Source organism: Anoplopoma fimbria, chromosome 4 (genome assembly GCF_027596085.1).
Source record: "Anoplopoma fimbria isolate UVic2021 breed Golden Eagle Sablefish chromosome 4, Afim_UVic_2022, whole genome shotgun sequence".
NCBI lineage: Eukaryota > Metazoa > Chordata > Actinopteri > Perciformes > Anoplopomatidae > Anoplopoma > Anoplopoma fimbria.
Genome location: NC_072452.1, coordinates 23,684,392 through 23,707,979, shown reverse-complemented (window position 1 = coordinate 23,707,979; position 23,588 = coordinate 23,684,392). Strand labels below are relative to the sequence as shown.

Below are 23,588 nucleotides of genomic sequence, written 5' to 3'. Positions count from 1 at the left end.
TCCCAACATAAAACTTCGGCTGCGTCCTTCAAAGTGGCTGTTGCAGCAAAGCAGTGGCCGGAGGGGCAGTAAACATTTAGATGGCCAGTCCACCCACACCAGGAATATCCACATGGAGACTTCTGTGTGTGTGTGTGTGTGTGTGTGTGTGTGTGTGTGTGTGTGTGTGTGTGTGTGTGTGTGATGCTGTATTCTGGTCTTGGGGTTTTGGCCCTGCCTGTGTGATTTGCTTGTTGACCATCATTTATGCAATGTTTTCTCTTGTAAGCCACGGATCACGAGTGATACGTACCAGAACCCTCTTGAAGACGGTTGGATGGAGTTCTGGTCCAAACTGAGCCACAGTGTGATTAAAGACCTGCAGCCACAGAGTTTAAAAGCCTCGATACGAGCTCAAGAGAACATTAAAACATAAAAAAAAAAGATACATGCCAAAAATTGTGAATTCTGACTTCACTTAAAGTCTGGGCATTTTGATTCTGGGATTCTGTGTCTTTCCAACAATTCGAAAAAAGAGATTTAGGAAACTTACACAGTAACGAGGACTCAAATGAAGTAGAGACTCACAAGGAAAAAAACAACGCTTCACTTCATTAAAAACGAACAAAAAGCAGGCAAGCGATCATATAGAGAGCAAAAAAACAGGCATGTAAAACTGAACAGACCAGAAAGCAGCGAGTGCTGATTGAGGAGTGTTTATATAGACAGAGACTGATGACAAATGTGGAGCAGGTGTGTAGACAGGTGAGAAGTCAGGTGATATGATACACTGAGGACAACTAGTGGCCAGGTGAGGAATAGCAGGGATTAAAATGACAGGAGAGGGTTGTGCTGCATTACAAAGAGGGTGAACAGAGTGATTCTAGTCAGATTAAGATGAATCTGATGAAAGTATTAGGGGATGGGTCGAACCAAGAGGGCTTAGTTTAACTGATTTAGTTTAAAAATATTAAACCAGATGTAATTGTTTGTCTGATTGTATGGAAGTCTATGAGAAAATGACTCTACTTCTCTCTTGATTTATTCCCTCAGTAAACATTGTAAACATGAGTTTATGGTCTCAATCTCTAGTTTCAAGTCTTCTTCAATACAGCATGATGTTCATTTAGTAAATGATGCTCCATTTAGAGTCAAACAGACCATAAAGCAGGGGATGCTTTAGGGCGGGGCTACCTTGTGATATAACGTCTCTAAGTCCAAATATGGTCACTTCCATTTAATGTTTGCAAAAAAACAAGATGGCACCGGCCAAATGTCAAACTCTAGGTTTTAAAACCATCGTCAACCAACCACTGGGTGACGTCACGTTTATTATGTCCTCTTCTTATATACAGTCTATGGCTTTTAGAGCTCAGTCAAGGTTGTCAGTAAAGTTTCGGACCCATTAACTCAAAAACAATGAGCGAAAAGATGCTAAAAGGCTCCATCTGATTGAAGTACAGTGACACCACTAGCGCTCACATTTCTGTTGTCATTTGATCTGTTGTTAATTTAAAAAATATTGTCAGTGCAGCTTTAAAGTTTTGTTGCAACAAATTGTCAAATATAACTTAAAGTTGATCCCGGCTCGTACAACCCTCCTACAGGGTACAAATCAACAAGTCATTGTCCCAACATCTGCTTCGTCAAAGCAAGAGAAACCAGCAGGACCAACTGGGAGAATCTCTCTCTTTCCCAACGTAGCGGCAGCTGTGCTGGTTTGCCAAACACACAGTGAGTTAACCGGCACTTAAATCAGCAGCATAACCCCCCCTCGAATTAGAAAACAAAACAGAACTCTGGAATCGCTGAAGCAGCAGAATGTCACACATGGGATCAGGAACAGATGTGCTGCCTCTGCTCCCTGACAGCACAGGGACACTCGAGCCAGGGCTCTCATGGTGACGGTGTTGTCTGTTTAGCATCCATCACACACTTCTATAAATGTTCTCAAGCTGGTGGCAAACCAGAACCCCGCTGCATCCAACCCCCCCGACGCCGGGGGAAAAAAACCTGCAGAGTTTTACATTCAAAGACACTTTTCCCCAAAGATGGGACCGCCATCGTCTTCCTCACACACACACACACACACACACACACACATATATCTTTCTCTTTCATTTTCACAACAGTTCCGAGTCGCTGGAGCTTTCATGTGTGTTGAAAGGCATCGGCTGGCTGCACAACACACGGCATTGAGGAACACTTAGCGAAGACGAGGCCTCGCAGCTTTGATGCAGATGTTTAAAAAATGGAGAGTGAGCGCTCAGACCGGGTGATAATTCGTGGAGGGCGTTGATGTTGTTTTTTACCGGGTGATTTGTCCATCAAGCTGCAGAGCCATATGAAGACTCTGATGATGAGGGGAGACACACTGAGCTGTGATCCCTGACACCTGGAAAAGTGAAATAGACCATTTATTTTTTATTTTTTGCAGGATTACTGCAAGACACATTGGACATTGATTGTTCCATTAATTAAAGCTTTGTTGTACAGCAAGTCTACAAGTCCTTAATTGCTATATATGTTTAAGTTAAAATAGGTGAGCCTTAAAAATAAGATAGACCTTTTACTAACTCAGGAAATGAAATGAAATGCTTTCAAATTGCAATAAACCCTTTAACAGTTTCTATACAACGGTTATGTATGTAAGTGTGTTTACGCAGTTTGAAGTGCAACAATAGCTAAAAGAAGCTATGCAAGGACCCTAACCAGCAAAAATGGAGAATGCAACCTAAAAAAAATGACTTTCTAGATCCGTGTGCTGTTAGTGAGTGAGTAGATGTATTTGGTGGAGACACCTAGCATGTAACACCACAAGATGCTTTCAAGAACGTTATCTGTGTTTACGTACAGAATGTCAAACACCATGTCATAGAGTTTTAAAATGGCTACCACAAAAAGATCAGTGACAGTCAACATGTTTCATTGAGTGCTGCAGAAATGAGTCCTAAAGCCCAGGAATGAGTTTTTGCACTTCCGGTGCCTTCCTCTCAAATTCAATCGTTCTTTTGTTAAATACCTGAAAAGATTCTAAGAGACTTTTCCCAAATGCTTTGTGACTTTTGAAACTTTTTTACATGCTAACAAGTTTCCAAATGAGGCGACTAAACGTCATCACTACAAACACTAGTCCTCCTTTGGCTTAGAGGTGGTGATGTGAAGTCATGTGACCGTGTTGGAGTTCCTTTGTAGTCTAGACTTTTGACTTCTGGCGAATGCATTCATGCTTTAAAATACATGGTATTAGCATTCATTTGTGAAGATTATCATAACCTTGTGATGCAACAGATGTTTTTTCAAAAATCACATTGGCTGTGCAATGCTTACTTACGGGTTCCATTTGATGATTTGCTCCTTTTCAATGTGTTTCGCTAATGAACATGCTAATAATTAAAACATTTGTATATAGAATATCTAGATTTTACAGTGATTTCACTCTCACTGCCTGTTTTTTAAAACTTGCTCATCCACAGTGAAATCAAAAGTCGCTTATCGGCAACAAACGAGAGTAAGAGTGAAACATGTTCTTTGTTCCAGCGATGAATGTGCTTTTAATTATGAGTCATTTAAGTGAATCTCTGGGAGGAGCTGCAGCTGTTAGAGGAGAGCTCAGAATAATCAATCTTTATAAACAAGCTTCAGGGAGGACTTTTTTTTCTTGGAGAAGGAGGAGGAGGAACTCTGTGTTTTAAGGATGTCACTCACAGCTCAGTGCCACATCCTTTTATTAATACTGGGGAAACTCTTGAGTCAACATGGAAATCATCTTAAAGGGAATTATGTTTTGATGACATTTGTGCACTCAGAGGGAGAAAAAGCTCCATGGGAAAATCGGCTCTTTCACACCTTCATTCAAGAAGAACACGTCCAGTGTGATCTGCGCAGGCTGAAAACTCACCTCTTCGTAGCATTTATTGCATTCGTATTAGTTGTTGCACTTACTGTATTCGTATCAGTTCACTGCACTTATTGAATTTGTATCCTTATTCGTAGTAGTTTGTAGCACTTACTATATTCGGATTAGTCTGTTGCAATTATTGTTTTCGTAGTAATCTGCCTCTGCACTATACTTTTGCTCTGGTTTATGCTTTTAGATGCTTGTTTAAGAAAGGAGATGCACTTATGACTTCTGGTGACTAGTAGTTCTCTTGAATACCTATGTTGAATACACTTCCTGTAAGTCGCTTTGGATAAAAGCGTCTGCTAAATGACTGTAATGTAATGTAATGTAATGTAATCTGCAGAACGCATTACGTCTGACTTGTTGGAACCGAACTTTTTCCTGATCCGATTTTTAGCGATTTTATGAAGCTCACGCGTGATCACTTTGCTGCAAGACGTGCGGTTGCTCACTGCAGCACGTTTCTTCAGTCATTACTCACACAAATAGCTCGCCGCTCACACAAATAGCACCATTTCAGTCGACAGGAATAACACGTGCTGTGTTTTTTTTCTAAAGGGGGTCCATGTCCTATAAAGTAACGTGCAATGTTCGCACTCAGGATAAATACTGCAATTAATCCTTAAACACATCATAAGCTCCTCTGCCATTCGGCAAAGTCCAGCAGCCATCTGGATAATATCCAAAAACAGCATTGGTGGGGGAAAAAAGAAGAAAAAAAAAAAAAGAAGAAAAGAAACACCACCCTGCCTGCAAAAGAAAGTCATGGAAGACAGATTCATGTCAGTCCTCGTGAGTGTTTTACATCCCAGCATACTGTAGAACAATGTGCCCTCTGTGTATACAAGCTTCTCCTGCTCACCTACAGGGAGGAGGAGGAGGTGGAGGTTTGGGGGAGGGTTTGCTCCTGAAGTTGCCTGATATCTTTCAGAGGAGACGCTGTGAGGGTTTATTTGAATCCATCTCCTATTTACTCGCTCCGCCACCCACCCACGCTCTCATTATCATTGTGAGTGTTATTATTATCTCGGCGTCAGCGTGCTTCAGCCGTCGGTCAACAGAGCTCTCTGCAGGGCCGAGGGCCGAGCGGTAATGTACCCAGATCCGAGGGCTGTCACTCTACGCAGAGTTCATGGCTCCCTGCGTTTTTTTTTTCTTCTCTCGTGGCCTCTCTCCCCCCTCGATGACAGAGAAGATAAGCATGGTACATACCGAATCATCGAGCTCAGACAAAAAAAAAAAAAAAAAAGCAGTTCTGCTCAATAAGCCAGATGTAAATAATTGTTGAAAGCAATATTGGGCCCTGCGTCGCGGAGTCCGCTTGATGTTTTGCTTGGCTGCCAGCGAGGTGGCTCAGTTTCATTCGGGTCCTGAAATGCCTTTTTAAATGTTTTGTTCAGTTTTATTTAAAGACTGCACAGAGGGAGCCTTGAATGTAAAAAAAACGTTACCACCCAAATGATTTGAGCTTGCAGGTGACCATTTTTTAAAAACTGCCAACGCTGACATGCATCTTAATAAGGTTCTTACCTCTGCAGGAAAGAAAAGAATATAGTAAATAAATACTTTTTTTTATTCTGTTATTGGCTTTTTACAGGTACAAAGCATACAGCATGTTATAGTTTTATCAAAAGTGGAAAATACTGATGTTACATATGTAACAAATGTAAAAAATAAGTCTTCAATCTTACTTTCCCCGAAAGTAAGAACATACATTTCAGCATATGAAAATATCCATAAAAACACAGCTTAAGTAATTTAAGTTAATAAACAGTACAAAAATGTAGAAACCATACATGTCAAAATAATGGACAAGGACACCAACGACAAATGACTCCATGATTTCTCAGGAATTTGAAAAAAAAAAAATGTACACAAGTTCATAGTGTTTTAGTCGGGGACATGTTTATAGGATCCATACATCATGAAACGCTTGGCTGGTCAGAAAAAAAGAAAATCTGTGACAAACAACACTAACCCCCCCCAAAAAAACCTCCTCTACTCCTGAACTTAGGCCAGAAAAACAGAATTCATCCCCCCCCCCCCCGTACTGAAATCCTCAAATGTCTGTAAGGCAGGGGACATGATTAATCCTCACTTCACTCTTGGAGCGTTTAGCCAGTCTTCTGTGAAATAAACAAAAAACACCACAAGGGCAGAGACATGGAGAAAAGGAATCACGACATTGTACCGTGCGAGCAAAACGGCGTGCTAACTTCCTCACCGAGGGGCCGCGTCCCGTCACCCGCTGGTGAAGACGGATCAAACACACATGCTTCCTTTTAAGTAGATTAAAAAATTGACCCCTAAAAAAAAAGAGACGGAAACCGGGAGTTTCCTCTCTTCCCGTGAGTGTTAATGTTATCTACCGTCTTATCTCTCAGCTGTGAATGCGACAGACGTTTTTTAAGGAAAAGGAGAGGCAGTGCTGGTAATAAAAAACTGAAATGTTTGATCAAGATAACAGGAATGGAGCTTTGCAGTCACTAAATTAAATTCAGACATGGATTTATTTTTTTCTGAGCCGTTCGGTGTGAATGGATAATTTGTAATGAGGCCGCGGAGAGATGAATGCACGATTGTACAGTTGACTTTGGACCTAGAAAAGACTGGTAAACTATTCCAAGGTGGCTAATGACAAAGTCCGTCGTGTTACAGGTGCCATTTTTCTGCCTTACTGCATTGAAAGTCGTCTTTTAAATTTCGATAAAAACAAAAACATGTAGTCCAATGTTCTCTTGAAATATACAGTCTTCCTTTTTTTCTCTCGTTCAAATGGAGAACATCACCATATTCTACATCGTTGTAATAAATAGTCTCATACATATTGCTCAGCTTCTCCTTCGTTTAGGATGGTCACCGAGCCATCCCCACTGTTCATTTCAATGTCTTTTGCTGCCGCGTTCTCCGGGAGCAACGCTAAGTCCTTGAACACATCTACATAATGTCCGAAGCCGGGACCCCAGTTCAACAGATTGTCCCAGTTGAAGCCCCCGGCTTGCTGGCCCAGTCTGTGGGGCAGGGTGTAGTGCTGCTCAGTAGGGGGCATCTGGGGAATGCCAGGCCCTCCTTCCGCCCTCCGACTCGAGTACCGCCTCTGCTTGAGCCTCCCGCCGTAGTCCTCGTCGTCAGCGTCCGACTCGTTGACCTGCGAGAGCTTGGGAACTCGGGAGCTGTAGGACACCGGCTTGTCCCGGTCGTACTCCATCTCCGAGCAGGTGAAGGAGTCGTGCGAGTCACTCTCTGAAGAGGACTCCGGAGCCGGGATGCCGTCGGCGGGGTTGCGGACCCTCGACAGCGGCCTGCGGCAGTCCTCTTCCGAGCTGGAGCGCCCGTGGTCGGCGCTGCAGATGCTGGGGTTGCGTGGGCGCGGCGTGTTCAGCCGCTCCACCTCCTCGATGGACAGCCCCACCGGAGGCCCCGTCTCCAGGGGGATCTGCTCGATGGGCTGCTTGAGCCGACTGCCCGGCCTGGAAGTGTGGCCGTGGCTGGCCATCGTCTGCGGACTCTTGCTGCGCCTCCCCAGCCGGGTGGCGTAGTTGAACATGGGCGGCGGCTGGCACATGTCGTTGTGCAGGTCCAGCGGGCTGCCCTCGCGGCGAGCCAGGTTGAGTTCTCTGGTTGGAGTGTTCCGATAAAAGGAGGAGGGCTTGTTGAACGGGGCTGGGGAGTGTCTGGAGAGAGGGTTCGGGGTCGGGCACGCTGAGTGGGAGTGGCTGAGCGGCGTGGACCTCAGTGCCTGGGTGTACTGAGGCTGGTAGTTGTAGCTCGTCGCTCCGAGGGGTAACGGAGACTGTCTGGCGAAGCCCAGCGGGCTGTGTCTCTGGATGGAGAACTTGGGCGTGTGGCTGCGGAACTGCTTGTAGTGTTGGATGATGTCTGCGTCTGAGGGGGCGATGCTGCTGGCATTGTCTATGTCGTAGTGTTCGATATCTGCCTCGGGCCCCTGGCAGGGGGCGCAGGGAGCACTGGGGACGGTCTCGTTGTTGTGGGGAATGTCTGTTTCATCATAGATCAGATAAGGGTTCTCCCTCTCAATGATGTCCGGTTTGGGGTTCCCTTCAGGTTGTTTCCGTACCGTCATGTCGTCTCCGTACGGCGGGATGTTATCCGGGTCGTCGAACGCCACGTTCTCGCTACCCTTCTTCTTCTTCTTCTTCTTCTCCTTGGGCGTCTTCTCCTTGGGTTCCTTTGGCACTTTGGTCCTGTTGCGACCCTTGCAGTGGTTGCACAGGATCAAGCTGAGCACCACCATGGCGAGGACCGTGGCGCAGCTTCCAACGATAGCGGGCACCGCCCAGATGGGGAGGACCATCGTCTCCGCCGTGGGGTTCGGGCTGCAGACAAACCCGCCGTTGTTGGCCGACTTGCAGACGTTACCCTGAGGGCACTGGACGCCCAGACAGGCCACCAAGGTCTCGCAACTCTTGCCCGTGTAGAACTCAGAGCAGACGCAGGTGAAACCCGAGTGGAGGTCCGGCACACAGCTGCCGTGGTTCTGGCAGGGATTGGAGCTGCAGTCGCCCGGCGGCATACACTGGTACGAGTACCACTGGTTGACGCACATGAGGCCGTCCCAGCACGGGCTGCTCTCACAAAGGTTGGGACCCCTGCAGCCGATCTTGACGGACGAACTGGTCTTGGTTAAGGTGACGAGGCTGTGCTCTCCGGTATACGGCAGGTTCTCCCCGTTGTACTTCACGTAGGCCAAGCAGCCGTCGAACCCTGCAAATGAGTAGCAGAGCAAAACTGGTTCAGATAACAAGAAGCAGCCATCAGCATCTAACAAGCACATAACAGCAGCCTGGAGGGGAATCATTTCCGATTGCCACCAGACAGATTTCTTAAAAATGTCTGCCGATGCTGGATCCCTTCCTCGTAAACAACAGGAACTGGGAGCTATAATTGGAGCTAAAGCTTTTTGTTTGGACGGGAAATTGGTTCAAGATAAGGACGAACAAAAACAAGAAGTGAATTCCTCAAACATTTAATATTTAAGAAATCTATCACTGGCCAATTTGATTTGATTTCATATCTTTAAAACAGGGAATCCATCGTCAGACCCATCATGGCTTAAAGACATACATCTGGGTTGAATGAATGTGTCTGTGTCTAATTCTATTTTTTCCTCCGTGTGTAGCCCAACAGCACTGCCTCGCCGATGTAAATAGGTTTTTATTGAATTCATCCCCAGTGCAGATTAAATCCATTCGTGCCTATTTTCATTAGCTCTTGAAAAGTGAGTACACAACAGATGCATACCATTGAGGTAAAGGTCGGTTCACAGGCAGCCGGCCATGAATCTGAATGTGCTTGTTTTATTTATGCCCCGGTCCTTGTGTAGAAAAAAAAAGGTCCACAAATAATTCAATTTGCTCATTTTTTACCATATTAGTGCATAGTATTAGGTTATTTTTCCCTCCCCTTAAAACTCTAAAATGTACTGTGTTGTATTACCTCCCTCTGGAAACCCCCTCTTTCACCTTTTCCAAACAACTCACGCTCAAGGACATCTGATCTGTGATTTAAGTCTAAACGAAGATGAGAGTCCGTGGAAATAGGAGGAAAACACCAAAAGTCATCAAAGGTGATTCCAAGACTAGAATTAAATCAATATTAGTTATTTGGTGCATAAATGATGCTCTGCTAAAGCAACATTTGTTTAAGTATTGTAAATTCAGAGCAGGTAGATCTAAGCAGCAGCAAATAGAAGCAGATTTTCAGACCAGAGTTTTGTTGGACGGCCACCAAATATGGTCAGCAGTTTGAGCAGCAGACTATTAATTCATTTGGGGGGGAAAAAGGGGGTATTTGTACTGGATTTATAAGGAGAACTCTGTCACACAAGTACAGTGTGTGCATGTGCACACACTTACAGTATCTGAGTGGTTTCTTTAACATGTGCTGCTGCATTTGTTATTCACAGTAGGTAAAGAGCGGGCGAGTTTTCTTGGTCAAATGCCAGTTTTTTAAAGCTTTAGCATTTGTGTTTGACACGGAACGTAAATACACATGTACATCATACACATACACGTAAATATAGTGTGCATTCAACAAGGGGTTGACTGTCATCACTGGTTTTAGAGAGCGCTATATCTAAACTGTGATTTTTAGATTTAAAAAAATGACAAACGTCTTGTCAAAACATTCCAGAAAATGTTTTGCTTTGAAAAGGGTTCTTGAAAGGGAAGAAAAGCCTCTGAGACATTATTTAGATCATCATGGGACACTAAAGCTATCTGATGAAACTCTACCAGCAGGGCCAGCAGCTCCTTTAAACTACAGGGAATAGGGTCAAACTAAACGTTTCCTGAACAGGATATCTGGACATCTCTTTGTATCGCTGCATAAATCAGAAAATATGTCAACACCAATAAGAAAATCCATTTTCAGCACGCTTTTAGGATTAAAATGTTGTTTAAATCAGGCTATGAATGATATAAGAACAAACCCCTCTGTAAAAACATTCAGTATATAGATAGGAATAAAAACTGGAAAGTTTGGTGTATGTAAGGCTCAGAATCTGAGTTGAAAACGTATTTAGCTAAAACGGCCTTTAAAGATATGTTTTGTAAAATGACATATATTTTAAAGACACTACAGTTGAATATGGTAACAATTAACTAAAAGATATCACCATGAAACTTCCCCAGTTGATTACTCACACAAAGAACATGATTGTTTGTATTAAGTTTTCTGAAATGTCATGTTTAAATGTGCAAATGATGCATTATCTTGTGGAAACTTTTGGTGAATGTAGGAGGAACCTATAGACGCAAAAAGAAGAAGTAGTAAAATAAACACCTAAATGTCTATTTTGGATGCTTTCTTTCCACTAGTTTGAAAGAAGACATGTTAGTGTATGTGAAACCGTGTTTTGGAAGAAGGAACCAAACTAACTCCCACCACACATAGGAATTGAAACAGTGTCCTGGTAAAATCTCTCTGATCAAATCATTGCGTTAGTGGCACCTTGATCTGATGCCTTATTATCAAAACACGTAATAAATACACTGTCGAGCTTCACCTGCTGCAGTTTTCTGCTGAGCGGGTCCTGGTGGGATCCCTCCGAGGGAGAAGGTCACAACACCGAGACCTCCAAAGTCCTGGGTGGCGTGCTGGATGACCCTCGGGTGGCTGCCGTCTACCAGGATCACCGTGGCCGAGCCGTTCTTGACCAGACGGAGCGTGTGCCACAGGCCGTCCGACAGCACCGCGTCGCCCACGGTCCGCTCCACCTTCCCCCCGACGCCCGCATCTGAGATGTACTGGACGTTGCCGTTCCTCAACTGAGAGAAGAAACAGGGAGTGTGGTGTAAAGATACGTCTGTGTGTTATTGTGCACATTAAAAAGCACATCACAGATAAGAGAGGAGTAGACAGACTGGATAAGATACTTAGTCCCTAAAACTAATTCTTAATTTCAAAAGTATGATGAATAATGTTTTCTCATGAGAGCAGGATAAACTAGAGCTACAAAAAGGCAGCTTTTTCAGATGAATGCACCGGCTTATCATGTCAGCATCAATCATAAACCATGAGAGGAAGTCTTCTCTCAGCCTCCACAAAAACTGTACCGCCACACTGCACCGCTTTCAGGATCTGATGTTGAGGTCAGAGATCGAAAACAAAAATGCAGCTCATTGCTCGTAAATCTTCCCCCCCGGCGGGACGCGCTGCATTCAATCATGTTCTCCCTGCTTGTACACGGCTGATGTTATTCAGCCAGATGATGACCAGAAGCTTGCTAATCACAAATTCAGAGACAAAACACGCTCATTCAAAAAACGCCCACTGATGAGGCCGCCTTCAGGAAAAGAGAGAGGACAGCGTGCGTCTTTAAAAGAAATTAATCAAGCTCACTCTGGCATGGTCAACAAATTTGCGGCTTTTTTTTTTTTTACTGTGCATGGTAATCTCATATGTGTACTCCCCGCTCCGATGGAAAAGTAATCCCGTTTTCCTCCCCTTTTTTTTCAAAGACCCCAAAAAATCAGCAATGATAAGTAGCTTCCGGAGAAATTGATTTAAAATGGGAAAAGTGGAAAGTCCCCAAAGCCAAAGAAAACTGTGCTCTAAAGCTGGAAAACCAATCATGAAGTTTATCTATTAAACATCTTTAAACAAGGTTTTTTATATATATATATCAGTATATATAGTTCAGGCTCAACATATGTATATACACTGTGGGTATTCCCCTGCTGTTTTGCTCTTTAAAGCGTCATGGTACTTATAATACTTCTCTGGACGGTTTAAGAAGCTGTGATGGTGATTTGATGAGCGCCAGAAGCTGCTCAGAGCCGGAAAACAAAATCATTTGAGAGGAAGTCTGATACTGAAATGGGACGGGGTTTGTGGTGGTGGTGGTGGTGGTGAGGGCGAAGGGGGATTTAAGAAAAGGAAAATTGAAGAGGATAAATGAGCGCTCAGGCCTTTTTGGGCAGCTGACCAAGATCAGCGTGAGGAAGGGGGTGCAGAACAAGATGAGGGGAGAAGAAGGAGAGTTTACCTATAGTTCAGAATCAAAGTTAGCAGAGCTGAGAACATGTATGTGTGTACACCGTCCTGTTCTCGCTCATAAACAAACATTCAGGGAATCTTTCAGTCTCAGCTTACTGTAACATTTGCACACACACACACACACACACAAACCAACACACGCTCATGTCTACCAATGCTTTTGATGATTCAACAAATCATCTGGCAGCCATATTGCAGAACATCAGCTCTGTCATCTCAAACGAGTGGATGAGCTGATTTGCGTGTTGGCACCGACTGGAGACTAATGACGATCATGAACTAATTATGACTTCGCTAATGAGCCTTCCATGTCTGTGTCTATGGCTCGTGGCTTACATCGACGGTGGCTGCTCTGCAGAATTACCGAGTAACAACGCCAAACTAAGCTGAATCTTCTGCTACAACTTGCCCGTATGTGTATGTGGGGACATTTAAATTAAATGAAATTGAATTTTGTAACAAAGTTCACTGCACATTATGTGCATTGAACTGATTCTCCATTGGACCACAGAGGTTTTATGAAAGATTTGAAAGTGATTTCTGAAATTTTGTACGATCATCATGAACCGATAGCATGTGTTCATGAGTTTTGAATAATCCACAAGACCTCCATCAATAACACCAACGTAAACAATAAAACATTAACATTTCAAATAACTGTAATTTATGAAGTTAGGTAGCTAAACATTAGGCAGCAAAGAACTTGTGCTAACCTTATGAGCTAACATTAGCTAGCGTTGCTAATGTCGTTAGCAAACTAATGTCAACTTATTGCATAAACCTTTTTGCATTTTTTCTTGTAGTAACTTTAATGTTAGACATTAGCGTAGCTAGCATTAGCAAACCCATGTGGCTAGTACAAGTTATTTACTGCTTTACAACTTTACAATGTACAGTTATATTGAAATATTAAGATTGTATTGTTTATTTTGGTGTCAATTAGTTAGTTAGTTAGTTAGTGGGTTCGTCAGTTTGTTTGCTCTTTGTTGTCCACCTTCAGGAAGATGTCTTTGGCTCTACACAACATTAAACACACTACCAATGAGGACAAACAGCAGAAGCACAGTACGCAGACGTGGGCAGAACCTTCAGTTACCTCAACTGAACTTTATTTATCGTTTGATGAAGTGTATTTTAATATGTTTTCGTAGGAAGCCTTCCTATTCTTTGATCTGCTCCTGTTGGCTATATTAATTTGCTGTTGTGTGCTGATAATGCAAACTCCAGACTTCCTCCCATGACCACTTCAATGAAAGGCTTCTATTGTGGAACCTCTACCTGAGGTGCTGCGATTCATTATTTAGAGGTAGTCTGATTTTACTAAACAGCGCATGAGAGAGAGAAAAAGCTGTATTTCTGTAAAAACATAGAAGATATTTGGGAGGATTATGATGAATTTACCATATGAGCCATTATAGTGCAGTGCAGTCGGGATAATGTTTATCATTTTACAAAAATGTACTTATTTTAAAATGTACGGTACGTTTCTCTGAGCGCTACCACATGTCCGCGTACACTTCCTCGCTCTCACCTTTACAGTAGTGTAGTTGCTGCTCTCCTGCACGTGCAGCAAAGTGCCAGTCTTGCTGCGTGTCCTGAACTTGACCTCCAGGCTGCTGGGGCCGGCGGGGTCAGAGGTCACGCCCTGCAGCGACTGCCTCAGGAGGAGGTCGCGTTTAGGGCCCTGCTTCAGGGAGTAGTCCAGACGGCCGGTACCGTCCAGGGACAGGGCGGTGTCTGCTGTCATGTCTGTGGGATTAAGATGTAATACTTTCACACAAGCTTCACAGGCGGCTGTAAAAACTTCCACTCCGGTGCTGACGAACACTCAGGCTCAAATGATTTTCCTAATCCCGCTGCCATAACCACTAATTGATGCTTACATTTACACTTGTGGTTTGAAATACCTTGGCATAAGTGAAATATGTAGGTCAGGCCTGTTTGCCCTTGAGCAAGACACTGAACACATGACTATACTCTTCATCTAAGTACCCAAAATGTAAATATAACCGCCAAACATTCCTGGTAATTATTTGATGTAATACAAAGAGTGTGGATTTATTATGTGCTTATTAGCTTATTAGCTAGTTGTCTAAAACTACAATTAAAAAAATTGGTAAATTACAAATATTAGAGGCAATATACTGCTGTAATTGTGGGTGTGTCCAGAAAACAAACATTTGTGTTTTAATTCACAAAAGATTTAGATTTACAGCGGATTAGTACATTTGTGAAAAGATTCTGCATCAAGTTCAACTTTGGAGAACGTGGACACGCAACTTTTTTGGTGCTGAATAGAAAAGTATCTTAAACCCTCTGAACCCCATGTAAATTTGTAGCGTTTTTCTGCCCCAATTTACTCACTGTGGCCTAGTTTTTCTTTTCAATACATATTTTATGTATGTTCGGTGGAGGTTTCACTGAGTTTTGGTTGGTCTAGGCTGAGTCAATCATGGCTTCCCAGTTGCGCTAATAAGTGCAGAATTCAATGTTTTTTTACATCTGGTTAAAAATCTTAGACGAGAATTCTGTAAAATAAACTGATTTTGATTAAATATCACAACTTTAAGCTTCATTTTGGTTGTTTGTCCTGTCACGGAAGCTTTTGTCTCACATGATATGTTCAAGAACTGCCAGAAAATGGAAAAATTACGAGCATAATGTCGTTTTTTACAGAATACAGTCACCCATATCATAGCACCCCTTATTTACAAGAGAGCTCAACAAGTAACTTTGCTACGATACCAACTGATGGTTGAAATTGACTAAATTCACTGTAACCACAAAACCAAGATGAATGGCAGCGTTACACCACTGGAATTATGTCTTAAGATTTTCTCATAGACCTTATTTCTTCCTTCTGTGAAGAGAATGTTCCTACTCATCACTCCCTTTACTCCCTGGCATCATGTTTATTATTTTTCTTGCTGAAGAAGAACACATGACTGAGAGAACCACTCCATCTGTATTGGAGGAAAAGTGCTGTGATCCTGTTTTGTGCCATAAAGCAAACCAGCAAGGGAAAACTTCTTAAGCCAAGATCTTTGTTTGTTACCAGTAACAATAAGAACTTCTCATAATAAATTTTGTATTGATTAATAATAACATTGCTTCACTTAATGTAGCACCTTACACAATAGCAACATGTTTCTGGCAGTTTTTTGTGAGCCTCAAATGTCTCTCAGTCTGTTTTAGTTCTTTCATTTTAATACACAAATGTTTTGAAATAAAACACATTTATGTGGCTCATATTAAGCTACATGGTGCAGTTCGATAGGAGTCACCGTTTGAGGAGGGAAACATGATGAATAATCATGATAAAATATTCTTTAATTAGTGCAGCCTCAGCAGTAAAACTTCAAAAGGGATTTATACTTACATTTCTCACAGAATTTGCCGGTGAAGCCGTCCACACACAGACACTGCTGCCAGGACCAGTGGTCCAAACAGGTGCCCCCATGTCTGCAGGGGTTGGCGGTGCAGGCTCCTTCCAGTCTCGGACATCTACAGATCCGACGACAAAAACACAACGTCAGTTTGACAAGTCAGACGCACAGTCGGCAGCCAGAAAAAGAAGAAGAAGAAAAAAAAAAAGGGGGCAGATGAGCTGTGATTTCTCTCTCATGTGCTGCAATACAAAAAAAATACAAAAAACATAAAGAACCCAGAGGATTAGCATATTAAAAGATCTGTTCTCGTCTCACTATTCAGCAGCATGACAGAAAAGAAGAAAAAAAATCTCCGGAATTCTGCAATTGGTTTCCCCCCCTGTCAAAAAAATCTGCCATTTGTGTTAAAAAAACAACATCTTTTTAAATAGTCTCCAGAGGGTTTGGGAGTGTGAACAGATGTCCCACAGCGAGAGTCGAGGAGGTTAGAGAAGACGGACAGATGGGAAGAAGAGGGAGATGATGGAGAGAGGGTGAAAGAGGGAGTAAAAAGAGGTCGGGGTTTTGGGTATGCGGACCTGTCAAGGATGCCACGCGATGCCAGCGCCTGACTGGGCTCCAGCGGGCGTCCGTTGACGGCGAACTCCATGATGCAGCCGATAAAGTCGTGGGTGGCGACCTGACCGCGTCGATGAAGGACGGGTTCTATTGACCTGACGCCTCCAACCGAGAGCCTGTTGGGCTGCACGTCCAGGATCCTGCACACACACACACACACACACACACACACACACACACACACACACACACATGAACAGAGGCACACAAAGACTTAAATGCACGCAGAAATCAAAAAGCTTACAAATGCATTCAAGTATGCACACACACACACACACACACACACACACACACACACACACTTATACAGAAAGACACTGCGGGTCAGCGAGTTTCACAACAACAGGGTCCAGAGACCCTTACAAAATAAACCTTCTGCTCTCGCTCTCTCTCTCTCACACACACACACACACACACACTTACATACATACACACACACACACGTACAGTGTCAAATGTTCACCCCACAAGGCCTGGCTCAGAGCTGTGTGTAGAGGCAATGGTCACCCAGTAATTCGATGATGGTTTGAATCATATATTGCAACATATGACTTCATTTAGACTTTGAGTCATTTTCATATCATCAGTGCGAAGAAATGTTTTTTTTCTTGTTATGTGATTTGATTTCATCCAGATACTTTAACAACAATGAAGTAATAAAATTAGCAAAAAGGTAAAAATAAAAGCGTTTATTCTCCATAGAGCTGTGTTATATTCTGCAGTCTTTTCTCTATTGTAAGTAAGGAATAATAAACACTCAAATCCATTATAAAAAATAGAAAGTGTGTCTGCTATTCAGTTTAATTCAGGTATTAATTTTACAAAAAAATCTTAATAATTAACCTCTTTGACAGAGTCAAACTCAACAAACACATGGAGTGGATGAAGATATCGGACAAAGCAAACCTATTGTCAGACTGAAGCTCAGTTTGGTTCCTGATCCATGTCAGTGCCAGGTTTATTATGATCATACTTTCACATCATCTTTGTTTGTTTCTTGTGAATTACCAGGTGGTTTTACCTTTTCAAGCCTCTAAACAAATATTCAAATAAAACCAGAATGAAATGCAACCAGTGAGGAGGGGTTTTAAGAGACAAAAAGGTTTGAGAACCACAAAAAACAAAGACTAAATTGTGTTTTTACTATATTGCTAAAGGCTAAAGTAAAACAAAAAAATCTGCTTTGAACTGTTGGTTCTGTTAAATTTCCCACTTTTTAGTCAGACTTGGAAAATGTCATCCTGCATTGAGTTTTTCAAGCCTTGGACCTTAAACTGTAAACTCTACTTTAATGTAAACAGTTGGTTTATAGAAACAGAACATCTGTGTACTGTAGCTGTGTGATTCTCTTACCAGTCAGTGTGCACTGCCACATTGCTCACAGCGCAGTAGCCTGGTTCCTGGTCGTCACCACACAGGTCCACAGTCAGGGATGCAGCCTAAATGATCACAGAAACACACACACACACACACACACATGTTAAGTGTGATTGTCTTAATGACAAGAGCTTTAAAGTCACATTTCCTCAGTCAATTATTGGACTTTTAACACATCATCTTTTAAACAATTTCTGGTAGACTTGTGACGGTTCAATACAAACACCGTCACAGTGAACTGTTCTCTTCCAGATGTCGCTCAGCTAACTTGAGTTCTAGTTTATGTCAAAGTCTGTGGGTGGAAACAAATAAGCTCATTGTCTTTGGAAAAAGTAGACTAATGGTGGAGTGGCTCTTTCACTAGTAACTATCCAACAAATGTCTAGTTAAATCAACAAATATTGATCAAAACAATTATACAGTGGGTGAAACCCCATTTTTTTTAAAGTTTGGAGTCATGACAACTGCATAACCGCTTACAGTTTTATCTGATCTGAATAAATAGATCTTAATTTCTTATGATGTAAACTCAATATTTTTAAGAAATTATGTAGAACACATACATGCATGTTCATTAATTAAAGCAAAGAACAAGAAAAACATAGATAACAGTGCTGTAGGTGGATTTTGTTACTTTTAGAAGGAGGCAGGCTAGTTGTTCCATTCTTTTTGCTAACTAAGTTAGCTGCTGGTGCTAGCATCGTATTTACCATAAAGACACAAAAATCCCAACATGTTAACCTAATCCTTTAAAAAAAATCTTTATACAGAATTAAGAACATATCTGTTGCTACCAAACGGATCTCAACATGAAGATGGCTGAGCCCTTGGCTAGCAGCTAACGGTGCTGACAGAGCTAACGATGCAAACTTAAGAAACTTCAAATCTTGTGTGAAACTAGTGAGGACAATGTAGTTTACACCACATTCCTAGTCATTTTATGCTTATTGTTTAAAGGTTTTATGAAAGCATAGGAGGATTTGATATCAAAATCCTCAAAAGCATCTTGTTTGCAACATGATTTCTTGCCTAAATATCATTTTAATGTGTTCACATCTTTATCAGTGCAACCCATGAAAGTGTGCCGGACTAAATATCTTCTTATGCACTGCAGCATAACTTTCCCTCCAGGGTTCTGGTTCAACCCATTGAGGGTGACTTCAACCGCTTCAGTTATTTCTCCCAGAGTATTTCAGACTTGCTGTTAGTGTGAGCTTTGTCCACCAAATGGCATGTAGGCCAATTATTTAACATCAATCAATCGGGCGAGTGGCATAAAAGAATATGCCATATATTACAGTGAAACATTTCCTATTTCCCGTTAATGGCGCTAAAGCTTTTGTCCAGATGTGGGTTATTCTCTCCCTCTCTCTCTCTCTGCTCTGAGAGGGAACAACCCTACTAGGAAAGAAAAAAAATGGGGCTGGTGAGGAAAATGTCCGGAAAAGTGTGTGAAAGTGTTGAAAAACTGGGGCAATCACGCTCCACCTCTCCTGGATCTTAAGTAAACAAGGACCACATCGGCCCGGATCTCCCGACACAAATCATCCAGGAGAGCCACGACCCCACCAAGCACACACACACACACACACACACACACACACACACACACACACACACACACACACACACACACACACACACACACTTACACACTCACACACTCTCAGTAGCAGCACACATGGACATTAACACAGAAGTAAAACACATGCAGTGACAACGACGAGGCGAGGAACAACAGGACTGGTTCGTCTCGGACACATTCGTGACTCTCTGAAGCGCCATAAAGAACGTCAGGACAACATGAACATTTCATTAACGTCATTTCCTGTCATCAAAGGCGCCGCAGCCACGACGTGAACGCGCTGCGCTCACTGTCGAGTGTCTCACACCAGTAGTGGAGAAAATCTGTATCTCAGGAAACCCCCCTGGAAATGAAACCCGAATGAAACACGACATTTTGTTTTCGTGCTTGGCTATCATCGAAGGAAATTTGAGGGGAAGCGCCACCGGAGATCATTGTGTTCCCCATGACTAATATAATGGACAGAGCATTGCTCTCGTTTGTGGTTCAGACACTGAGCCAAAGGTTTTCAGCTCGTTTCTAGGACAAATAATGAATCTAATCGAAAGCTTCATGATTAGCCTCTGGTGCTAATCAGCTACAGCGAGCCCTAATTTGCAAAACCTCAGTCATAGAAGACTTCTTTAAACCCTGATTTGAAAATAAACTAGCTGAGCTCTCTGATTAGATGTTCTCAGCTGTGATCTTTTCCAGACTATCAGTTACTGTAACACGATCACTCCAATGATCATTTAATAGTCTCCCCTCTAATATACAGCCATGCAGATAGTTTGTTTTGAGACTTCGCAAACACGGGAAGTGATAGGAATTTATATTTCTTACGCTTAAACGGATTACAAAAATGACATTTCAGTTAATCAAGAAAATCCACAGATGTAGCTTTGACAGTTTTGATGGGAAACTAATGACTACCGAATGTGAAAAACAGTGAATTTAGCCATTAACAGACAGCTACTGCCCTGCTCTCATACGGCGGTTACAGATGATAACGCCATCTTGACCAACAGCTTTGTTGCGGAAGCAAAGCACCAACCCTCCGGTTCTTACTCAGGAGAACACTTTTAGCTCTATCAGCAGTTTTCCCAAAGTTTGTACCGTTAGCATCGTTAGCTACGATCTCCTATTATTCCAAATATGACAAAATTCAGAATTTGATGTGGCTCATGTAAACTGTGTGTTTGCACAGTCGAACAAATCCGTCACTGGTTGCGTAATTCAGAGTCTACTGGGTTTCGTCCTTAGCCGACAGTACCGCTAAGCTGGTGACCTTTAGCAACTTTTGGAGCTAACGCTAGCTACTTTCTTTTAAAAAGACTTAGCAACACTGATAATTCCAACCAAATCAATGTTGTGTTTACAGCTTGTTTCATCCCTCCCAAGTGCATGACCAAGAAAAAACAAATGATAATAACGCAGATTCAAACAGCACAACTGAAACCTGCGATGTCATTCATATCAATCTTCATATTCGACACATTTATCGTTTAAATACATTTGCAAACTGCTATATTGGTCTGACCCAGACATGAGCTCCTGTTGTGAAACTCACTGAGCCCGAGTCAAATTGTGTTTCATTTATTGTATGTGACAATTAAACGGTTTTGCACGATGACTATAATTACGACTGTAACAGGATCTGTGAACTCTCTGCTCCCTCTGATTACTTGGAGCCTTTCGAGATGAAGCAGTGCGTGACCGTGTCCGTGGTTTCTGTCTGCTTTTGACATCGGCTCAGAATCCGGGAGGCAGAAAGAAACAGACCTCGAGCCTGACCGCCGAAATGACCCACAGCACCTTCTGCAAACACAGTGATCGGGTTCACTTTATATTTCTGTCTCGTTCTTCAAGAGCCGTTACACGAACGCCTCTGCATAGTACTCGCCGTGCACAATATGCGGACAGAATCACAGGTCTGGACGTGTGCTGTATTCCTTTCCATCCCGTCACTCTGCACCATCTCAAAACTGACAATTTAACGATTTTACCAGCTTCCTATGAAACTCTCAGCGCACGGGGGGAAATGACAGATTTGAAGTCCAGCAGGAGAGCTACATTATAGAAGCTTTGACAGGGCCTGGTCGGATTTTTTCCCCCTACTTTCCTTGCCACTGCATTGCTGGCAGGGAGAAGCCTCTCATTCAGAGCACAGGAGACAGAGTTTCAACCTTCAGGGCCATTTTGGATCCTCGCATTGTAAATCACAACGAGCAATAAAGTATAATTACAAACCGTGAAAACCATAAGCTGAGCTACCCGTGGTTTTGGAGGGGGGTTAATTATCATCTGATGGTGCAAAAAAGAATATAAGGCCACATTTGGATGCAGGTTCCAGCCATAAAAGCCCAGGACATAAACGCTATTGATAGTGCAGCAAACGTTGTAAGACCATACCATTAATGTTTTTGCTACCAAACCCATAAGAACTACTGTATTACACCACAAAAATTGTTCAAGAATGCATGATGAAAAACGTTTAACGTGCAAGCTTATTTTCTACCATTAAAAAGACGTTCTTACCATCCCAGCTCTCCTGGCGATGACTGTGTGGAACTGCCCGTCTGAAACTTTTATCATGGTCATCAGTTTATAAGTTCCACTCCCCAAGTTGAAGGAGAAGCGCATCCGTCCCTCGAAGACCTCCAGAGCCAGGAACTCCGCCTTGTCTCCGGTCTGGTTGTCGTGGTTGTACATGAGCAGCGCGTTGCTCTTCAGGGTAGCAAACTTGATATAGATGTAGTTATTGTTGGGATCCAGAGACGGAAACTCCATGTAGGAGAGCTCCTCAAAGCCATAGCTGTTAAGTTCACAGTGTTTGCCGAAAACCCCTGAGGACAGAAACAAACCCAAAGAGGAATCAGAGAGGAAGCCAATGAATGATTCACGGTGCTGCTGTGATAAAAACATACACAGATAAAACAGAATTTATGGAGCGATATAATAAGTTCTGTATTTAGTTGTAACAAAAGAGATTTAAATGCTTTCAGGTCATAATCTTGGCTCCTCGAAATGTTTTTTTGTACCCAAATTGGAGGCTTATTGATGATGGCAGCATTACATATCATGACAAATGGAGACACAAAATGAAATGTCAGCGTCAACCTCTAAATCATGGGGTAATAATAGCATAACTTTATTTCCTTTTGGGAGACTAACACGACTGAAACATCTTGTTTTCCACTCGCCTATACCCTGAAAAGTTTCCTGCTATTACTTACCAAATGGACAATGACAGTAATATCCATCCACCCGATTCTGACAGGACCCGCCATTAAAACAAGGGTTACACTCACAGTGATTGATGATGGAATCACACGTTTTGCCTGGGTTCACAGAACACAAATTAAAATGGATGAGGTGGCACACAACAGAGGAAAAACCCGAGGGGAACACAATTCACTTCCCCCACAGGCCAAGTCATGCAGGGCTTTCATCACCTCACAGCTGAGAAATACACTGCAGAAAAAAAACAAATAAATCTGGGCTCCAACAAATCATTTGAAGCATGTCTTAAAATGAGATTTTTTTTGCTGAAGCAAACATAAAATTTATAATATGTTCATCTGTTTTAGTGCAGTTTCACATATTCTAAAATGTTTTTTGACACAAGTGATGCTATTGTGGAATAGAAATCACTTGTCCAAGATGACATCATTTGATTCAAAACATCTTGAAACTTTCATAGGAAAAAATAAATGATCTCACTCAATTGGCAGATTTTTTCTTACTGAGAATAATCAGATCGCTGCAAGATCAAATAACGTTAGGAAAAAGGCTTTTTTTTTGCAGTGCAGAAAGACAGTTGTGATGTACATGTTGACATCATAAGAAATGTGACACTGATAATAAAAATAAAAGTCTGGGGCAAGACAATAAATGATCTGGGTATGGCACAAAACAAAATAAATGACGATGAACATTATTTTAGGTTGAAAATCCTGACACAAGTTGCTTAATGGAGATTGATTCTGCTTCCAAAAACCAGGGCGGGGAAAACAGGAAGTTGAGGGTTCACTATGAGGGCGTGCAAACTACTGTAAGTCAATAGGTGCATTTCTTCACAAGGCTCATTTATCTCGATGAAACCTAAAAGATTTGTGGTCATTTTCTACCGCCATAATAAAAAGGGACAGTAATGACTTGACTTGAGGCAAATCGCCGGCCAAGGCCAGCTTTGAAAATGTCTTTCAGATGCTGAAGTCAGCGGCTGGACAACATG

At 42.4% G+C, this 23,588-nt stretch overlaps 1 protein-coding gene across 1 annotated transcript in view; it reads right to left on the bottom strand.

Moving 5' to 3' along the window:
* Positions 1 to 5,472: 5,472 nt before the first annotated feature.
* LOC129089778 (protocadherin Fat 4) overlaps positions 5,473 to 23,588 on the bottom strand; it is a 103,558-nt gene continuing 85,442 nt past the window's right edge. The window contains exons 10-17 of the mRNA XM_054597143.1: positions 22,588 to 22,692; positions 21,890 to 22,197; positions 17,764 to 17,849; positions 16,371 to 16,550; positions 15,783 to 15,907; positions 13,935 to 14,152; positions 10,911 to 11,172; positions 5,473 to 8,608 (exon numbers count right to left, since the gene is read on the bottom strand). Coding sequence (XP_054453118.1) covers positions 6,702 to 8,608; positions 10,911 to 11,172; positions 13,935 to 14,152; positions 15,783 to 15,907; positions 16,371 to 16,550; positions 17,764 to 17,849; positions 21,890 to 22,197; positions 22,588 to 22,692 — 3,191 coding nt within the window. The 3' untranslated portion in view covers positions 5,473 to 6,701. The remainder of the gene's footprint in view (positions 8,609 to 10,910; positions 11,173 to 13,934; positions 14,153 to 15,782; positions 15,908 to 16,370; positions 16,551 to 17,763; positions 17,850 to 21,889; positions 22,198 to 22,587; positions 22,693 to 23,588) is intronic.